Here is a 21,889-nt window from a genome sequence, read left to right on the forward strand (position 1 = left end):
ACCAAAACTGGACACAGTACTCCAAATGGGGCCTAACCAGAGCTTTATAAAGTCTCAGTAGCACAACGGTGTTTTTATATTCCAACCCTCTTGAGATAAGTGACAACATCACATTCGCTTTCTTAATCACAGACTCAACCTGCACGTTGACCTTTAGAGAATCGTCGACTAGCACTCCCAGATCCCTTTGTACTTTGGCTTTACGAATTTTCTCACCGTTTAGAAAGTAGTCTGTGCTTTTATTCTTTTTGCCAAAGTGCAAGACCTCGCATTTATTCATGTTGAATTCCATCAGCCACTGGACCACTCTCCCAAACTGTCTAGATCCTTCTGCAGCTTCCCCACTTCCTCAGTACTACCTGCCTGTCCACCTATCTTCGTATCATCGGCAAACTTCGCTAGAATGCCCCCAGTCCCTTCATCCAGATCATTAATATATAATGCGAACAGCTGTGGCCCCAACATTGAACCCTGCGGGACACCGCATGTCACCGGCTGCCATTCCGAAAAAGAACCTTTTATCCCAACTCTCTGCCTTCTGTCAGACAGCCAATCCTCAATCCATCCCAGTAGCTCACCTCGAACACCATGGGCCCTCACCTTGCTCAGCAGCCTCCCGTGTGGCACCTTATCAAAGGCCTTTTGGAAGTCTAGATAGACCACATCCACTGGGTTTCCCTGGTCTAACCTACTTGTCACCTCTTCAAAGAATACCAACAGGTTTGTCAGGCATGACCTCCCCTTACTAAATCCATGTAGACTTGTTCTAATCAGACTCTGCTCTTCTAAGAATTTAGAAACCTCATCCTTAATGATGGATTCTAGAATTTTACCAATCATGTCGAAAATAGATTTTAAAATGTATAATATAGTTTACAAGTAAGTGTATAAAACAAATTACCTTTTCTTTTCTTTCATCAATAACTACTTGCAGATTATTAAATAATATCTATGTGTTGGGAAGAAAGGTTCCTTAACTTTCTATATTTTTCCATCGAAAGCTAAAATCAGAGCCCAGGACTGATTGAAAATGACTGAGAGACTCAGGTTGATGGACAAAACACTGCAGCAGCTGAAGACTGGAAATGAACACAGAACAAGTTGGAAATGCAGCACCTGTAGAGATACAAACAGAATTAATGTTTTGGTTACGTAACCTTTCATCAGAAATGTGAAAAGAGGATTTATGAGAGTCAGGTGGTAGGAGAGATCAAATGACAAAATGACGAAATTGCCAGAGTCTGAAGATGACATGGAACTTGTAAAAATTGTAAACTACGAGGAGAACAATGTGGAACTTCTAAAGGTTGTTGACTGTTTGGTGGAATGGACAAAACAAGTGGCACAATGAGGTTCAATGTAAAGAAATGTGAGATCATGTACTTTGGTAAGATGGCTACTGAAAGACAATATAAAATTGGGTGTACAATTCTAAAGAGAGTATAGGAGCAGAAAGACCTGTATATATATATGTGTGCACAGGTCACTGAAGGTGGCAGCATCAGTGGAGGGAGCAGTTAATTTCCCACATTGAGTGGCTGGAGCTGTGGATGGACTCACTATGGAGCATCCATGATACTGAGAAACGATAGCATGATTAGCGGGCTGGTCACAAGTAATAGCTACACAGTTAGAAAAACATTGGGTGACTACCAGGAAGACCAGTGAGTAGATGTAATTTCCTGATGAAGGGCTTTTTGCCTGAAATGTCTATTTTCCTGCTCCTCGGATGCTGCCTGACCTGCTGTGCTTTTCCAGCACCATGCTAGTCTTGACTACAATCTTCAGCAGCTGTAGAACCCCTTGGCCTTTCAGGGGAAAGCAACAACAACTGAACTTGTGGCACCATAGTTGCTCTGTTGTTCAGCAGGGGAGGAAAAAGATTGAGAAAGCTTTAGTGATCAGGGGTTTGATTGTAAGGGGAACTGACAGATAGTTCTGTAGTAGCAAATGAGAATCTTGAATGGTATGTTGCCTCCCTGGTGCCAAGGTCATTGATGTCTCAGAGCAGTTGCAGGGCATTCTGCCAGCAGTCATGGCATATATTGATGCCAACTTTGTGGGTAAAGAAAAAAATGAGCTTTTACAATAGTTTGATAGTAGATTAAAGAAGAAGACTGCTAAGGTTGTAACTTCCAGTGCCATGTGCTACTTTGTACATGAGAAGGAAGATTGGTCAGATGAAGCCACGGCTAAAAGAATAGAGTAGGAGAGACAGTTTTAAATTGTTGGATCGTTATGGACTCAGAGTCATAGAGATATACAACATGGAAACAGACACTTTGGTCCAACTCGTCCATGCCAATCGGACACCAACCAACTCAACCGCCCTGTGGCTGAACACTTTAACTCCCCCTCCCATTCCACCAAGGACATGCAGGTCCTTGGACTCCTCCATTGCCAGACCATAGCAACACAATGGCTGGAGGAAGAGTGCCTCATCTTCTGCCAAGGAACCCTCCAGCCACAAGGGACAAACTCAGATTTCTCCAGTTTTCTCATTTCCCCTCCCTCCCCCTTGTCTCAGTCCCAACCCTTGAACTCAGCACCACCTTCCTAACCTGCAATCTTCTTCCTGACCTCTCCGACCCCACCCCCACTCCAGCCTATCACCCTCACCTTTACATCCTTCCACCTATCGCATTTCCAACACCCCTCCCCCAAGTCCCTCCTCCCTACCTTTTATCTTAGCCTGCCGGGCACACTTTTCTCATTCCTGAAGAAGGGTTTATGCCCGAAATGTCGATTCTCCTGCTCCTTACATGCTGCCTGACCTGCTGCATTTTTCCAGCAACACATTTTCAGCTCTGTTCCCACGTATCATCTGCCCTAGTCCTTCTAGATGGCAATGGTTGTGGGTTTGGAACATGTTAAGGATTTTTGGTGAATTTCTGCTATGTATTTTGTATAGTATACATTGCTGTTATTAAGTGTCAATGGTGGTGAAAGTGGACACTTGTGGATGTGGTGCCAATCAAGCAGGCTGCTTTTTCCTGTTTGGTGTCCAGCTTCCTCAGTGTTGTTGGAACTGCACCCATCCATGTAAGTGGAGAGTATTACATCACATATTTGACTTATGCCTTGTAAATGGTGGACTCACTTTGGGGAGTCAGGACATGAGTTACTCATTGCAGTATTTCTTGCCTCTGAGCCACCACTGTGCGTATGAGGTGAGTCTTGTTGAGCTTCTGGCCAATGTAACACTCCAGAATGTTGGCAGTGGTGGATTCAGTGATCGTAAAATTATTGAATGTCAAGGGGTAGTGGTTAGATTGTCTCTGATTGGAGATGGTCATTGCTTGGCTTTTGTGTGGCTTGAATATTACTTGCCACTTGTCAGATCAAGCCTGGCTATTGTCCAGATCTTGTATTTGACCATGGACTACTTCAGTACCTGAGGAGTCATAAATGGTGCTGAATATTGTGAATCAGTGAACATCTCCACTTCTGATCTGGGAATGGAGGTATTCCATTCCTGATGAAGGGCTTTTGCCCGAAACATCAACTCTCCTGCTCCTTGGATGGTGCCTGACCTACTGTGCTCTTCCAGCACCGCACTCTCGACTCTACTCTCCAGCATCTGCAGTCCTCACTTTCACCAAATTTAGGATATCTGGCTGTTATGGATGAAGGGTCTGTTTCAGTGCTGTATATTTGTATGACTCTTAAGTGTCTAAATGTCAAAGTCAACATCATTGGGCAGGTTCTGGCAAACATCGACTGGGGGCACTTACTTGCAGGCAAGTGTACATTTGGAAAGTGGGAGTCTTTTAAAAGTAAGAGGGAAGGGCAAAGTCAGCAAGACCAGGGAACCCTGGATGTCAAGAATTTCTTTCCCAGACCTGCTTTTTTCCAGCAACTTTTTTGTTTCAGATTTCCAGCATGACCAGTTATTTGATCTTTTCTGCTGACATTCTCGGGCAGTTTCTGATTTTGTTGCAGGGGGAAGCTGTTCCTGTCTGGTCGCATTCATTGACAGGAGGTGGGTCTGCGTAGTGCCACCACAAGCGCAGGTAGCTCCCACAGCAGCAGCAGCAGCAGCAGCAGCAGCAGCGAAGTTTGCCAAGGAAGAACTACAAGACCCAGAAGGCAGGGCGCGCAGCAAGCGATGACGGCAAGTCTCGGTGACGTTGTCGGCGAGAGTCTTTCCGCGGGGAGGAGGAGAGAGGGAGCGTGGAGTGGTGTTCCACGTCACAGGAGAAGCACAAAGAGAAATAAAGCGGCGGAGTCGGTCGGAGTGAGCCAGGAGGGGGGAGGGGCGGGGAGAGAAATTATAAATAAACAGCAAGAAAGATGCCGCGTGTGTACGTCGGGAGGCTCAGTTACCAAGTTCGAGAGAAGGACCTGGAGAGGTTCTTCAGGGGTTACGGCAAACTGCTGGAGGTGGACCTGAAGAACGGGTGAGAGACGCCGCGGTGGCGGCAGGCGCTGAGGAGGAGGAGGAGGGGGGAAGGCGACCCGCTCCCAGGCCACGATTCCCCTTCACACCCTCCCCCCGGTACCGCTGGGCCACCCCTACCGTGCGGTGTATAGAGTCAGGCGGCCGTGGAAGTGCGGCGCTCACCTTCGTTTTTCTCTCCCTCATGGAGAGAGGAAGAGGAGGAGGAGGGGGGGGGGGGGGGGTGCCGCGTGGATTGGGATAAAATGGCGGCTCGGGGGAGGAGGGAGGGAGAGAGAGAGAGAGAGAGAGGGGCCGCGGCTCGGGGGTAGGGAGGGGAGTGGTGAGGGCACGGTTGGGGGTGAGGAGACGGGGGGAGACGGGGGGAGGGGGGCGTAGTCGAGAGGGGAGAGGCCACGGCTTTTTTGGGGGGGTGGGGAGGGGGGGAGTGGTGGTGGTGCTCAAAGGGGGACGCCATGGCTTTGCGGGAGGAGGAGGAGGGAAAACAGAGAGAGAGGGGGGGGGACAGTGTTGGGATGGGGTTGTTCCCAACTGCTGGGGGGGGGCTTTTGTTTTTTTTTATTTTCCGCCTAGCGTTTACATTTGCTTTACCATTGAAATTCCATTCCATGCATTTCTCTCACAAATGTCACCTGAGGTGCCACCTTTCCTTATGGTGTTGAGTCTGCTCTTTCTGAAACGTGAGACGGTTTCTTTGTTTTCCAGCGCAAATGCCCAATTGTCAAAATTTCGTCCTTTGCTAATTTCTGCTCGCCACGTGGGTTTCGCCAGCCATAGAAGCATTCCGTGGTAGACCGTTCACTCCCCCCCCCCCCCCCCCCCCCCCCGCTTTCGGGTTTTAACACTACAGACCAGGCGCTTCCTTTTTGCAAATTGTGCCCTTTTAAATCGTTCCAGAATATAATATATGACCAGCTCTCGCAAAACCTGCGGCTATAGAAGTGGTTCAGCAGACCCACAGTAATCTCAAACTTAGTTTTTTGATCCAAATTGCGAACAAAAAGTGGAACTTAACTTTGGAATTGTCATTTATGCCAAATTAAATTTCTGAAGATATGGCATTTATTTTTAAACACAGGGTGATGCGTTTGGGATAAACTTCGAGAAAGGGGTAAATGTGGGTACAATTACAACGTTTAAAAGACACCTTAGATAAGCACATGAATAGGAAAGGGTTGGAGGTAAATGGGCCAGGAGCAGGCAGGTGGGACGAGTTTAGTTTGGGGTTTTGCTTGGCGTGGACTAGTTGGACACAAGGGTCTGTTTCTGTGCTGTATGACTCTATGACAATGACTGTGAAGGAAAAGAAATTTGTTTTGACTCAGTTAGAGAGCACTTAATTTAGAACCAAAAAGGGTGGTGCTGGAACATAAGCTGTTCATCAGCAATGAGCTAATGCTTGAAATGTCGACTCCCCTGCTCCTCGGATGCTATCTGACTGGCTGTGCTTTTCCAACACTTCATCTTTTGACTCTGATCTCCAGCATCTGCAGTCCTCACTCTCTCCTGCGTAGTATATTGAGTTACTAATTGGCAAAATAACAAAGGAATGTCTGGGTGAAATTTTCTACAGTGTTGGAACGTGAAATTTCCCATCAGAAGTGATGGTGAAAGAATGAATATTTTAAAAGGGCAGTGGATATTTGGAACATCTTTGGGCTTGAATGTTCATGGTACAGGGCTAAATGATTTTCGTATAAAGAGCTGACACTGGTTTTAATAATTCTGAGGGAAATTTGCTGTCAATGTTAAGAATTTAAGGATGTTTTTAGTTTCCCTTTTTTGGACATGTTATAGCACATCTCCAAGGCAGACAGGATTGGAACATGAGCCTTCTCTCTGAGAAGCAGAGAGATTATTGTGACAAAATCTCTCAAAACGAATTTCTCACTTCATAGCATTGATTCATTATTTTTAAAGTTGTACAACATGCTTTTTATTAACTGGCACCTAGAGAACCACGTTTGTACTAATTTGATCAATTGGAATATTTGATTTGAAGTCCATATAATCAATAAAAACAGACTCTAATAGAAACATAATGCAGGGGTTGGAAAACATCACTGTTATACTTATGGTATAAATCACTTCATGGTGTAACTTTGCCTTCAATAAAACTTGACACCATATAGCCTTCTCACTTGCACCCTCAACTGACTATTTGAACATCTTGATGAAAATAGTAATATGGTAAATTTCGGGTATAAAATTTTGCCAGTTTATCAGGGTGCTGGTTAAAACGAAAGTTAGCTGTAGCTAAATTTAGCAGCACGAGCACTTCTATCCTCGTCTTGGCTTATTAATTTTCCACATTCTGAGTTGGTTTGCAGATGCTTTTGAACTATCAATTTTAGTCCACTTTGAGGGCATAGTAATTACTGCTGGATATCTACCAGAGAACCTATGTGCAAAATGTTCATCGTGCAAAAACATTCTACAATGTTTTAATTGATTCTTTTCAGGTATGGGTTTGTTGAGTTTGAAGATGCACGTGATGCAGACGATGCGGTCTATGAACTGAATGGGAAAGAACTTTGTGGCGAGCGCATAATTGTGGAACATGCAAGAGGACCACGTCGTGATGGAAGTTATGGCGGTGGTTATGGTGGTGGTGGAGGTCGCAGTGAGTGGTTTAATATCTTGCTTAACATATTCTTGCATTTAACTTTTGAATTTGCTTTTAAATGTTTCTAATGGCATTTTATTGTTTAAATTATATAACATTGTTTAAATTGTGTAAGTGTTCATCCAAACCTTTTTAACGAGACCTTGATCTTTTAATTGAAAGAATCCAGTGAGGCTAAGATGTCTGCCCGTTCCGATTGACCTTGGCTTTACCTTACAATATGTAGCCTTTGGCGTTTGGCTGACCTAATGGAAGCCATGACGACAGCTGCCTTTGCCATTAGACCCTGGGTGATGAGGATGCCAAGGGTTAGACATTACTGGTTAATCTGAACTAGGTGCCTGTTACCATATGTGTGTTGTACCAAACTTCTAAAATCTGCTAGAATGTAAGTACATGATGTAATATTTAGTTTTAATATTTGGCAAAATAAATGCAGACATGCATGGTAACATAATTGTAGCATTTAGTGTAAATGCAAATTCAATGAAATTGTAATTATTAACTGAGTTTACTTTATAGTCTGAACTGTTTTCATTCTCATGTAAAATATTACAGATTTGTTGTAAGTTGAGTGCTCACTGACATTTTATTGAACCTCTTAAGGCAGTGGTGGTTACGGATATCGAAGAAATGGAAGGGAGAAATATGGGCCCCCTGTCCGTACAGAGTTCAGACTGATCGTCGAAAATCTTTCAAGCCGTTGCAGCTGGCAAGACCTAAAAGTAGATTTTGGGACTACATATGAATTTTCAAGAAACGTTAAAATTGCAGTTTCTTTCTTCTCTGACTGTTTGTTTGTTTTTTTTTGTTTACGTTTTTGAAGGATTTCATGAGACAAGCAGGAGAAGTGACCTATGCAGATGCTCATAAGCAGCGTATGAATGAAGGAGTAATTGAATTCCGATCATACTCTGATATGAAACGAGCTTTGGACAAGCTGGATGGCACTGAAATCAATGCAAGAAAGATTCGATTGGTTGAAGACCGCCCCCGTAATCGACGCTCCTCTTCTGGTAGTCGATCGAGGTGAGTGCTCTTTTCAGTGCATGTTAGCGGAGAAATATTTGCTTAATCAGGATCTTACTATAAAGTTAGAAATGCCTGCATGTGTGATAATTGGCTTGCTGTATGGAACTTTTAGTTAATACTTTTTATGACAGTTTGTAATATCCTCGAGATCTTGTGCACATCAATGCCACCTAGGTAGTGTTCAACACAAAGAAAATTTAGACGTGGAAGCTGTGAATAAAAACATGATAGCGGAAGTATTAGCATCTATTAAAAAATAGTTAATGTTGCTTTGAGTTCTGACGATGGATTCTGGCCTGTGGATAATTTTTCCACCTGATACTGACCTGGATTGTTTTGCAAATGTTGTTTTTGTTTTCAACCTTTTTATGTTTTCTTTAAGTTCCTGGTGTTGAAGCTTTGTGGTAGAAGCAAGGTATGGAGTTCTTTTTAGAAGATGGGGAGGAATGTCTCCAGCCTATGCGTTTAAAAGGGTTTGAGAAGTTAAGAATATGCTAGCTGAAAGCTTTATTTCCGCTGATAGCGGGAATACTTGACCAAGTCATAGTAGAGAATGCTGCATTTGGTATGAAGCAACCTTTCTAGCAAGATTTACATCCAGATATAAGGGAGAAGGACAGACAAAAGGAGCACTTTTTTTTTAAGAACAAAAGGACTGTTATTTTCTGTTTCTGTAGATTGTGAAGGAGCAAAGATGGTTTTTAGTAGAGTGGTATGCTCTTGTTGGATGTAGGAGTTTAGGGAGAGTTTACATGTTACTGAAGATTGTCTGCAGGAAGTGTGTTTGGTTGTGAATCCTAGCAGATTGAATGCATTGGTTGGAGTGACAGAAGCAGTGAGGAATTTAAAAGAGCCAGGAGGTGTGATGAATGGCAGTTATAGGAAGGGAGAAAAGCCTCAGATACACTCAATAACTCCAGGAAAGGCAGGCAGGTAGTGCAGGAGTCTCTGTGGCTATCCCCATTTCAAACAAACATGCTGTTCTGGAAAATGTAGGGGATGATGGACTCTCGGGGAATATAGCATGAACAGCCAAGTTTCTGGTATCGAGACAGCCCTCGTTACGTTAGAGCTTATGGGGGGGGTTCCAAGCGATCAGTTGTGATAGGGGACTCTTTCTAGTCAGAGGCACAGATAAATGTTTCTGCAGCTAGCAGTGAAAAATCAGAATGGTGTGTTGTCTCCCTGGAACCAGGATCAAGGATGTCTCAAAAGAGGGTGCAGGATACCCTCAAAAGGGAGGTCATTGTACACATTGGAACTAGCGACATAGGAAGGGAAAAGGATGAGATTCTGTCAGGAGAATACAGAAAGTTAGGCAGGATTTTTAAAACTAATTCCTAGAGGGTAATAATATCTGGATACTCCCGGTGCTACAAGCATGTGAGGGTAGGAATAGGAGGATCGAGCAGATGAATGTGTGGCCGAGGAGCTGGTGCATGGGAGATTGGTTCATGTTTTTGGATCATTGGAATCGCTTCTGGAGTAGAAGTGACCTTACAAGAAGGATGGATTGTGCCTGATTTGGAAGGGAACTAATATACTGATGGGGAGATTTGCTAGAGCTGCTTGGGAGGACTTAAGCTAGTAAGGTGGTGTGTGGGACCGGGGTAATAGTGAGAAAAGAGGTTAATCTGAGACTGGTACAGTTGGGAAAAGGAGTGAGTCAAACAGTGAGGGCAGCTAGGAACAAAGTGGAGAACAGGTAGGGCCGATAAATTAAACTGCATTTATTTCAATGCAAGAGCCTAACAGGGAGGGCAGGTGAACTTGGGGCCTAGTTAAGAACATGGGACTGGGATATCAGTAGCAATTACAGAAACATGGTTCAGGGATGGACAGGACTGGCAGCTTAATGTTCCAGGATGCTATAGGAACGATATAAAGGGAGGTGAGAGAGGTGTGGGAGTGGCATTTTTGATTAAGGGATAGCATTACTGGTGTATGTAGGGAGGATATTCCTGGGAATACATCCAGGGAAGTTGTTTGGGTGGAACTGAGAAATCGGAAAGGGATGATCACTTATTGGGGTTGTGTTATAGATCCCCTGATTGTTTCTCATTTTCCCTCTGACAAATTTGTATGGAGATTTCAGTTATCTGTAAGAATAATAGGGTGATTCTGGTAAAGGATTTTAACTTTCCAAACATAAACTGGGACTGCCATAGTTTAAGGGTTTAAATGGAGAGAAATGTAGCCATGTACAAGAAACTTTTCTGATTCAGTATGTTGATGTACCCACTAGAGAAGGTGCAACATGTGACCTGCTCTTGGGAAATAAGGCAAGGCAGGTGACTGAGGTGTCAGTGGGGGGGAGCACTTTGGGGCTGGCGACCATAATTCTATTCGTTTTAAAACAGTGATGGAAAAGGATAGACTGGATCTAAAAGTTGAAGTTCTAAATTGGAGGAAGGCTAATTTTGATGGTATTAGGCAAGAACCTCCAAATGCTGATTTGGGGGCAGATGTTCGCAGATAAAGGGACAGCCGGAAAATGGAAAGCCTTTAGAAATGAGATAACGAGAGTCCAGAGACAGTATATTCCTGTTAGGGTGATAGGAAAGGCTGGTAGGCATAGGGAATGCTGGATGACTAGACAAATTGAGGTTTTGATTTAAGAAAAAGAAGGAAATGTATGTCAGGTATAGACAGGAGAGATTGAGTGAATCCTTTAGAGTAGAAAGGCAGTAGGAGTATACTTGAGGGAAATCAGAAGGGCAGGAACAGGACATGAGATAGCTTTGGCAAATAGAGTTAAGGAGAATCCAAAGTATTTTTATGAATACATTGAGGACAAAAGAGTAAGTAGGGAGTGAATAGAATCCCTCAAAAATCAGCAAGACAGTCTATGCATGGAGCCATAGAAGTTGGGGGAGACAGTAAATGAGTCTTTTGCAGCAGTGTTTACTGTGGAGAAGGACATGATTGATATAGAATGTAGGGAAATAAATGATGACCTCTTGAAAAATGTCTGTTACGGAGGTGGTACTGCATGCCTTGAAATGTATAAAAGTGGATAAATCCCCAGGACCTGATAAGGTGTACCCAAGAATTCTGTGGGAAGCTCTGGAAGTGATTGCTGGGCCCCTTGCTGAGATTTTGTATCATTGATAGTCACAGATGAAGTGCTGGAAGACTGGAGGTTGGCTAACGTGGTACCGCTATTTAAGAAAGGTGTTAAGGAAAAGCCAGGAACTATAGACTGGTGAGTTTGATGTTGGTGGTGGGCAAGTTGTTGGAGGCAATCCTGAGGGACAGGTCATACACTTATTTGGAAAGGCAAGGACTGATTAGGGATAGTCAGCATGACTGTGCGTTGGAAATCATGTCTCACAAACTTGATTGAGTTTTTTGAAGTAGTACCAAACAAGATTGAGGGCAGAATGGTGGACATGAACTATACGCACTTCAGTAAAGTATTCAACAAGGTTCCCCAATCGAGACTGCTTAGGAAGGTTAGATCTCATGGAATGCAGGGTGAACTAGCCATTTGGATACAGAACTGGCTCGAAGGTAATAGACAGAGGGTGGTGGCGGAGGGTTGCTTTTCAGACTGGAGGCCTGTGACCAGTGGAGTGCAAAAGCATCGGTGCTGGGTCCACTAATTTTAGTCATTTATACAAATGATTTGGATGTGAACATAAGTATAGTTAAGTCAATTTGCAGATGACCCCAAAATTGGAGGTATAGTGGACAGTGAAGATGTTTACCTCAGATTACAATGGAATCTTGATCAGATGGGCCAATGGGCTGAAGAGTGGTAGATGGAGTTTAATTTAGATAAATGCGAGGTGCTGCATTTTGGAGTAGCAAATCAGAGCAGGACCTATATACCTTAATGGTAAGGTCCTAGGGAGTTTTGCTGAACAAAGAGACCTTGAAGTGCAGGTTCATTGCTCTTTGAAAGTGGAGTCACAGTTAGATAGGGTAGTGAAGAAGGAGTTTGATATGCTTCCTTTATTGGTCAGAGTATTGAGTATAGGCGTTGGGGGTCATGGGGCTATACAGGACACTGGTTAGGCCACTTTTGGAATATTGCGTGCAATGCTGGTCTCCTTCCTATTGGAAGGATTTTGTGAAACTTGAAAGGGTTCAGAAAAGATGTACAAGGATGTTGCGGGTTGGACAGGCTGAATGGGCTGGGGCTGTTTTCCCTGGAGCATCGAAGGCTAAGGGGTGACCTTACAGAGATTTATAAAATCATGAGGGGTATGGACAGGATAAATAGGCAAAGTCTTATCCCTGGGGTCGAGGAGTCCAGAACTAGAGGGCATGGGTTTAAGGTGAGATGGGGAAAAGATGTAAAAGGGACCTAAGGGGCAACTTTTTCATGCAGAGGGTTGTGCATGTATGGAATGAGCTGCCAGAGGAAATGGTGGAGGCTGGTACAATTGCAGCATTTTAAAAGACATCTGGATGGGGATATGAATAGGAAAAGTTTAGGATATGGGCCAAGTGTTGGCAAATGGGACGAGATTATGTTATGATATCTGGTCGGCATGGGCGAGTTGGACCAAAGAGTTTGTGCTGTATATCTCTATGACTACATACCTTACGGATCAAGGAATATGAAGTCAGTAACAAGTTACTTGTGCCAAACCCCATCTGTTAAATGGCAAAGTTTGAATTACAAAAGTAAGAGTGGTCCTAACTAAAGTTCAGGAAGAGCTGTGCTTAGTTGCAGGAATTTGCATCTGCTAAATTAAGTAACTGAAGGAAGTGCAGAGATAAATTCTGAAGAGCCAGACACTGGGCATTGCTGTTCAGAAATGCTAATGAGGGTACTGTGTTGGAGCATTTAGAAACTGAGAGAGAAGACTGAAATAGGTGTGTGAGAAAGTCATGCATTCTGAGTTACAGCAATATGAAAGATTTTCCATAACAAGAACCATCAAGAAAACTACTCAATATTCACGAGGAAAGATGTTGCTAGCCTAGAGATGGTGCATAAAAGATTTACAAGGATTGGAGGATTTGAGGAAAAGGGAGAACTGTATAGACTGGGACACTTTTTTTTTGTTTTCCTGGAGCTTTGGAGGCTGATGAGTAACCTTTTATAAAGGTTTATAAAATCATGAGGCATATTAATAGGGTGAATAGATAAGGTCTTTTTCCCTAGGCAAGGGAAATCCAAAACTTGAGAGCATAGGTTTAAGGTGAGAGGGGAATGCTTTAAAAGGGAGCTATGGGGCAGCTTTTTCATGCGGAGTGTTGTGTGTGGTGTGGAACAAGCTGTCAGAGGAGGTGTTGGGTGTAATTAAAAGGCATCTGGATGGGTACATGAGTAGAAAGGGTTTGGAGGGATATGTCCCAAATGCTGACAAATGGCACTACGTCAGTTTGGGATATCTGGTCAGCGCAGACGAGTTGGACTGAAAGGTCTGTATAACTTTTGACTCTAGATTTCCCCTGGTACAGTACATAATGTTTCAGTCACCCAAAATGGTATTATTAAATTGACCTAGCTGCCTTAAGTATCGTAGGACAGTGGTAAAGTTGAATTGATGTGAGCATAGACTGATTGACAGAAGTTATAAATCACGCAACAACAGGTTGTAGTCCAACAGGTTTATTTGGAAGCGCTAGCTTTCGGCGTGCTGCTCCTTCATCAGATGGTTGTGACTGAACCTGTGGGACTATAGCCTGGTGTTGTGTGATTTTCAACTTTGACCACCCCGTGTCCAACACCGGCTCTTCCACATCACGATTGAAAGAAGAAAGTTGCGTTCATTGCATCTTTCACAGCTTCAGGATCTTGTCTGGTAATATTACAGCCAATTTTTATATATCATTATTCCAGGTGAGTTTAATGACCAGGAAATCTGCTTAGCTGATGTTTGATTGAAGAAAATTTGTTGCCGTGGTTTCTCAGGACTGCTATATTTCTAACCTTTTTTTTTGCTTACCTCAAAAGACAAGCTAGTATCATGTTTATTGTCTTCTCTGATAAATGTGGCCTGCACCAGTGCCGCAGCCCCTCAGTACCACATTGAGCTAGGTTATGACTTGAGGTATGATTTGAGATTTGAACTCCATATTAAGTGGTGTGACTGCTACTGCTAAACTCTGCTCTGAGACTAGATTCCTTGAGAATATTCAAAATCAGGAGTTAGATAATGTAGTTGTAGATAACATTAGTGATTGGACTCTTGTCTCTGATTCAGAAGATTGTTGGTCTAAACCCCAACTAAGCACAAACATCAAAATATGCACCGTTGTTCCAAGTTTCTCAACAAACATTTCCTGTGAACAGTGCGTTTTGTAAAAATGAAAATATTTTTAAGATACACAGAGCAGTTTAACATTAAGATGAAAGGTAGCAGTATGCTGCTGCAGCATGTGCATCTGACAATTTGTCTTCATATCTCCATTGGAGAAGACGACGACTGGCTTCAAGTGCCCAAACAATCGGACATGAAATCCTGACAAAAAGAGAGACAGAGAAAGAAGCCATATGGTATCCTTCCTGATGAAGCGCTTATGCACGAACCTCAATTCTCCTGCCCTTTGGTAGCTGCCTGACTGCTGTGCTTTTCCAGCACCACACTATCGAGGGAGTGTTGCAATGTCTGAGGTGCAGTCCTTCAGATGAGGTTTAAATAAAAGCCCTGTCCTTTGTGTTTGAAATGAAAGATCGTGTATCACTATTGAAATGTTCTCCCCAATAGCTTGCTCAATATTTGTCCCTCAAGCCAATGTTACAAAAAAAGATGGTGTTGGTGTTGGTGTTGGTGTTGGTGTTGGTGTTGGTGTTGGTGTTGGTGTTGGTGTTGGTGTTGGTGTTGGTGTTGGTGTTGGTGTTGGTGTTGGTGTTGGTGTTGGTGTTGGTGTTGGTGTTGGTGTTGGTGTTGGTGTTGGTGTTGGTGTTGGTGTTTGTCAGGATTTCATGTCTGATTGTTTTGGGCACTTGAAGCCAGTCGTCGGCTTCTCCAATGGAGACATGAAGACAAATTGTCAGATACACATGCTGCAACAGCATACTGCTACCTTTCATCTTGATGTTAAACTGCTCTGTGTATCTTAAAAATATTCTCAGTTTTCCAAAATGTACTGTTCTCAGGAAATGTTTGTTGAGAAACTTGGAATGAAGGTGCATATTTTGATACATGATAACTGACAAAAAGAAATGCCTGTTAGTTTGCTGCCTTATCACTTGTAATATTTTAATTTTATAGGTCCAGGTCCCGAAGCCATCGTCATTCACGGAGCAGAAGTCGTAGGACCAGTCGAAGTCGGTCTGGCAGTGCTTCAAAGAGCAGGTCACGTTCACGGTAGGTAAATTTATTGAATGGCTGAATTTTAGAAGGCAAATTCTGCATGGTATGTATAACTTTACACACAATTGTTCTGTGATGGATCTTGATTTAAAATTATGGAGGTGAATTGAATTGTACTCTTATTACTGAAGATACGCAATACTGTCTAGTGACCTTGTGAAAAATCTTCATGGTTATATTAAGTGTGGGCAGGTATAATTTTAAAAAAGAAGAAAAATACAAACATTCAGCAGGCCTGACAATTTCTGTAATGGTAGAAACATTAACATTTCTGTATCCAGGTCATGACCTGAAACATTAACTCTTTCCCTTCTCCCAAATGCAGGCAGATCTGTTGAAGTTTTTTGAGCATTTTTCTCTTGATGTTTCCGACATCTGCAATATATTGATTAGATTAGATTAGATTAGATTACTTACAGTGTGGAAACAGGCCCTTCGGCCCAACAAGTCCACACCGCCCCGCCGAAGCGTAACCCACCCATACCCCTACATCTACATTTTACCCCTTACCTAACACTATGGACAATTTAGCATGGCCAATTCACCTGGCCTGCACATCTTTGGAGTGTGGGAGGAAACCGGAGCACCCGGAGGAAACCCACGCAGACACGGGGAGAACGTGCAAACTCCACACAGTCAGTCGCCTGAGGCGGGAATTGAACCCGGGTCTCAGGCGCTGTGAGGCAGCAGTGCTAACCTATTTAGGTGGTCTAATATAATGGCATGACGTACATTTGTTGTATAACTGAATTTTGAGCAGAATTCTGATAAATTCAATATAGTGTGAGTATGTTGCACGTAATCTGAACTCTGATAACCTGACTGTTAACCAACAAACTTAATCTTATTTGCTCTAATATTTGTTAGTTTGCCTTATTTTTAAACATGTAAATTTTGTTTTTGTCATTGTTTATATTGTTGGAATAGGTACACCTGCTTCTGGTCTTATTTGTTGCTTAGGGTTTTTGCCTGTTTGAGAAATTTTTATCTGTGGCTCATTTGTTCTATGGTAAACATTGAGCATTAGGATTGGTGTATTCTCCCATCAATGCATGTGTTTTGGGTCAAAATCAGATTGCTGGAAAAACTCAGGTCTGGCAGCACCTGTGGAGAGAAAGCAGAGTTAATGTTTTGGGTCCAGTATCCCTCCTTATTTTGGTATTGAACTTTGTGAGCATTCCGCTTTTCAATCTTTTTTGGATTGTGGTGGGTGGTGAGGTGAGTTAGTTTTTTTATTTAACTATTTTTAAGTTCCTCCTTGTAATTTGCTAGCTGTTCAGGAGAGTTGAGACATTTTTAAATTGGTCGGGGCTTAAAGAGGATTGACTATATTTAAAATAAATTGAATTGAGTTCAGTATAACGTGGGCGGCACGGTGGCACAGTGGTTAGCACTGCTGCCTCACAGCGCCTGAGACCCGGGTTCAGTTCCCGCCTCAGGCGACTGACTGTGTGGAGTTTGCACGTTCTCCCCGTGTCTGCGTGGGTTTCCTCCGGGTGCTCCGGTTTCCTCCCACAGTCCAAAGATGTGCAGGTCAGGTGGATTGGCTATGCTAAATTGCCCGTAGTGTTAGGTAAGGGGTAAATATAGGGGTATGGGTGGGTTGCGCTTCGGCGGGGCGGTGTGGACTTGTTGGGCCGAAGGGCCTGTTTCCACACTGTAAGTAATCTAATCTAATCTAATATGGTTATTAAGGCATGCAAAAGATATTCTTTTGGGAGTTTTATATATTACCAGAAAAAATGTTCCTTGATTCTAAATGTTAGATCAACCATCATGGATGTGAAGATTTTTCTTTAAGTTTGCCACAAAAAAAATTATTTGCCTTTTCTATCTAAATATCCTGTTCTTTATTTACTTAGTTAACTACTCTGCAAGGATTACTGAAGTTTGGAGTTGGCACTTGGCACATTACATTGGACAATAATAATTATATTAAAGTTATAGAGTCATAGAGATGCAAAACATGGAAACAGACCCTTCGGTCCAACCCCTCCATGTCGACCAGATATCCTACCCTATCTAGTCCCACCTGCCAGCACCTAGCCCATATCTCTCCAAACCCTTCCTATTTATATATCCATCCAAGTGCCTCTTAAATGTTGCAATTGTACCAGCCTCCTCCACTTCCTCTGGCAGCTCATTCCATACCTGTATCACCCTCTGTGTGGAAAAGTTGCCCTGTAGGTCTCTTTTATATCTTTCCCTCTCACCCCAAACCTATGCCCTCTAGTTCTGGACTCCCTGACTCCAGGAAAAAGATTTTGCCTATTTACCCTATCCATGCCCCTCATAATTTTGTAAACCTCTATAAGTCACCCCTCAGCCCCCGACGCTCCAGGGAAAACAGCCCCTCCCTTTAGCTCAAATCCTCCAACCCTGGCAACATCCTTATTAATACTTTCCGAGCCCTTTCAAGTTTCACAACCTCCTTTCCGATAGAAGGAGACCAGAATTGCATTCAGTATTTCAACAGTGGCCTAACCAATGTCCTGTACAGCTGCAACATGACCTCCCAACTCCTGTACTCAATACTCTGACCAATAAAGGCAAGCATACCTAACGCCTTCACTATCCTATCTACCTGTGACTCCACTTTCAAGGAGCTATGAACCTGCACTCCAAGGTCTCTTTGTTCAGCAACACTCCCTAGGACCTTACCATTAAGTGTATAAGTCCTGCTAAGATTTGCTTTCCCAAAATAGATATGTGCTGGTATATTTTATAATTTGTGCAGTACACGGTATAAATTTACAAATGAATATGGAAATAGTACTGAATTACAGAAACAAGACTATGTGTTTGATTTTTCTTTGTCTTTACCCAGCACACTGCCCATTTGTTAGTTGAACCTCATAACTTATGTTTAACTATTATATTTTGACGTAATTTTCTTTCTTCCACTGTATTGACTATGTAACCTGTCTTCTGGGACCTTGTCAATAATAGTCAGCAGCAATGAGGTTAGGATTGCTTTCAGGATCAAACCACTCTCTTTGATGGAAATAGTATATGAATATTCATTGAGGATTGCAGAATATCAGTTAGTTGGGAACCTTTGGTAACTTTACTTTCCTATATTTTAAAAAAAAAAGTGGTTTTATAGGACAGTTAGGGACCTGGATTAATTCAAATGCCCAGACAGTAGTTAGTGTAGCAAGCTAAGCACTTTCTGATCCATATATATTTGCTAAGTAAACTCATTTTAACTATTGTAAGGCATTTATATTCAATCTGATTTGAATTTTTATCTCAATTTCTTGCAACTGTTTTGCTAAATTTGGTATGCAAAAAAAGGGGGTACTTTAATAATTTTCCCTTGTATTTCTAACCTTAGATCTCAGAGCAAGGACCATTCCAGGTCCAAATCAAAGTCTGCAGAAAGGAAATCTAGATCAAGAGGTAATTCCAAAGTCATGTCTGACAAGGGCTCTCGTTCTCGATCACCAAGCAAATCAAAATCTGAATTGAATAATAAGTCACACAGCAGATCCAAATCCCCTCAAGTAAATGGTAAAGGAGATGCTAAATCAATGTCTCGTTCACGTTCAAAGTCCCGCTCAAGATCAAGAGAAGCACCACTTCTTGCATCACCAGTTAATTCAAAGCCAAGATCAGCAAATGCATCTCCATCCAACACTCGTTCTAGATCAGCATCTAGGTCCCGATCTAGATCGATATCCAGATCTCGATCTGGCTCTAAGGATTAGCAAACAACTGCCTTATGAATGTTGAACTTGAGCTGGATGTTTTCCTTAAAATAGCTGTATATGTAAACACAACTCTTGAGACTCCAGATTTTTTTCAAACTGGTGTTTTTCTTTTCTAGTGTAGAGTACAGTATAGGGATATTGTACATAAACTTCTAAATTACTCTGAGCAATAAGTGCAAATAGGACTGTTGCTTTTTTGCTTCTATTGATAACCTTTTCAAAGTGTATTGTGCTATTTGAGGGAGCTTTGATTTTAATTTCCTACTTTTTTTTTATTGCTGGGATATTGCACAAAGTATTGTGCATTAAGAACTGTACAAAACATCCTGATAGTTACACTTCATTTTGGTGCCAAAATTCTAATTTTAAAATATACAAGTCATGTCAACTTTAAATTATCTATTTGAATTATCTAATTTGGCTCCCTGGCATGATCTTGTGTGCAGTAGGCAATTCTTTGGAGGTGGCAAGACTATAATTGTGTATCATACTCCCTGAAGTATCTAATGTAATACTTATGAATCCCAATCTTTAACAGTTGGTGTCTATGTAGCTAAACTATACATATTAACAATGTAATCTTGTCAAGCTCACATGTAGCTGTGAAGAGCTTTTTAGGCAGGAATGACTTTCTAAATAACATTGCATATGTTGTAATGGACACATTATTTGCAATTGAATTTGTGTAACTGTCCCCCTATGCTAAAGGTAAACTATTTTAATTTAGGTTTTTGATCTTTGTGCAGACCAGCATTTACAGATGCATGTTTTTTTTTACATGAGAACATACTTGAAATATGCATGGTTTTAATAAAGCATTTTATTGCAACTTTTGTCATTTTATTTCTTGAACTTTATTGTTTTGTCTTAAGCTACCAAATGAGGATAGCTCTCCTATTAAAGTGAAAGTTTTCCCAACCGTGCTAAGCAGAGATAACTACATGTTTGAGTATCTAGTTGCTACAAAAGTAAATGAGACAGTGCAGAATGCCCAGCTTCTGACTCCGCGTAGCAAAACTTTTGTGGATAACTGAACAAGATTTTTTGCTTAATGATGGTTCAGGAGTCAGAGGTCTACAGCATAGAACAAGGTCCTTTTGGCCTATCAAGTCTGCACAAGAACAATCATTGGCTTGGATACAAGTTGATTTTTATGTTAAAATGTATACCAAAAGGACACCAGTAGATATGATGTGTTGCTTTTTTTTGTTCAAGATTGACTTTGATTTTTTTTTTCTGAATAATTTTTTTCCCTTCTTTGGGATTAGCTATCAGACCACCAACTGGGAACTGCAAATTTTGCTTTCTGGCAGAAATTGTATTCCGAAGAATCACTTAAGCATGTTAGAAAATCTGAAAATTACAGGGAAGATGTGTCTGTATTTGTGAAGAAAAGTGAATAATCTGCTACAGGCTTTTTTTTTGGGTATTCGTTAGGTTGTAGATAACCAGATGCAGTAAAATTCCTCTAATCTTACCCTACAAAATCAATAATCTCTCCAACTGTAAACTACACTGAGGAATTTTGTAAATACTGTTGCTTGTAGCTACTCTTGTCAGGAGATTGCTATCATGTCACTGTTGACTGTCTTGTATCGTCCTCACATGCTTGCCATAGCTCACTTGTGTCCATTCTGATGCTCATATCCAATTACACCTATGCTGACCTTTTTTTTTGCCCTCCAGGCGGGATCTCTGATTGAAATAGCTGAAATTATGACATTTTCTTGATAATTATGGAGTCTGTTTTGTGCTAGTAATCTTAAATTGCAATTGTCGTGTGGAAGTTTTATAAATTGGAAGTGTTAATTCGAATTCCAAACTTAATCATGAAATGATTTTTAAGAATGCATGTGCCATCAGAGTGCTTCAAAGAGTCAATCAATAAGAGTCTATTAATGACCTAAGTAGTCAAGAAGGTTTTCTGGCTATTCCACACAAGATGGAAGGTTTTTGAAAAGTGAAGACTTTTTTTTAGCAAAGTTGATATTCAAATAATTTGTTCAAATGTGAAGATTTGTGGGCACTGTGATTTTTTAACAAAAAACAGCTTAACTTCTTGGAAAGAGCGAACAAATGGCTTGCTGGAGATGGCCTCCAGAGACTGAACCTAATCTAACCTCAGTGGATATCGCTGTCAACCTAATATGTAACAATGTTATACATCTTGTTAAAATGCGTTCATGTCCTTGACTTCCAAAGGAAAGTAGCTGTTCAAAAGGAAACAACATAATTATTACACAACATTTTATTCTTATTGCAGTAATGAAATTGTAGGTTTGAAACTGCTCAGATCTTTTGTTCCTTAGACTGCTTGGAGCTGCAAGGTGATGGTGACTGCAGGGTGCACTTGGTTTTTTTTAATCTTTGTGGGTTGTTCACTTTGGCAGATAAAACACAAGTCAACCGTATGTCCTTCCCGTATCAGAAAATTGTAGGCATGGACTCCAATCGTGTCCTGGATGCTAAAGTTTAAGAAAGCAAATGACCTTTTTCCGCTGAATTTGGCCTTTTTTTAGTGTGGTTCATGGTACTTGGCCTGCAATAAAGGATGGTGACTTTTCTCCTGTAGTTTTCTGTATTTGTAAGTGGCTTTTTCGGCAGCTGTCTCGTGGCAGGAGAGGTGAAAGTGCTCACTGCTGTCCAGACAACAGATGCTATATATTGTGACACTGTGCCCCAGATTGAGGAAATTTGCTCTTCCTTCGTTCACTGTCACGTATCTGAAATGACGGAAAGGGCGACAGTTTTTTTTTCCTGGCTGTAAAAGAGCTACATCACCAGAGTCAATAGCAGCCCATAGCCAATGCAATGTCCCGAATGAAACCGTGTACAGCGTAGT

General features: G+C 41.9%; 1 protein-coding gene across 1 annotated transcript; it reads left to right on the top strand.

Moving 5' to 3' along the window:
- Window positions 1–4,208: 4,208 nt before the first annotated feature.
- Window positions 4,209–19,876, top strand: LOC140462947 (serine/arginine-rich splicing factor 6-like). Its single transcript, XM_072556478.1, has 6 exons — window positions 4,209–4,400; window positions 6,862–7,022; window positions 7,632–7,750; window positions 7,852–8,054; window positions 15,233–15,328; window positions 18,672–19,876. The coding sequence occupies exons 1-6, from the start codon at window positions 4,294–4,296 to the stop codon at window positions 19,042–19,044; spliced, it is 1,059 nt and encodes a 352-aa protein (XP_072412579.1). The 5' UTR covers window positions 4,209–4,293; the 3' UTR covers window positions 19,045–19,876.
- Window positions 19,877–21,889: the final 2,013 nt, after the last annotated feature.

This window comes from Chiloscyllium punctatum, chromosome 37, assembly GCF_047496795.1.
Source record: "Chiloscyllium punctatum isolate Juve2018m chromosome 37, sChiPun1.3, whole genome shotgun sequence".
Classification (NCBI taxonomy): Eukaryota; Metazoa; Chordata; class Chondrichthyes; order Orectolobiformes; family Hemiscylliidae; genus Chiloscyllium; species Chiloscyllium punctatum.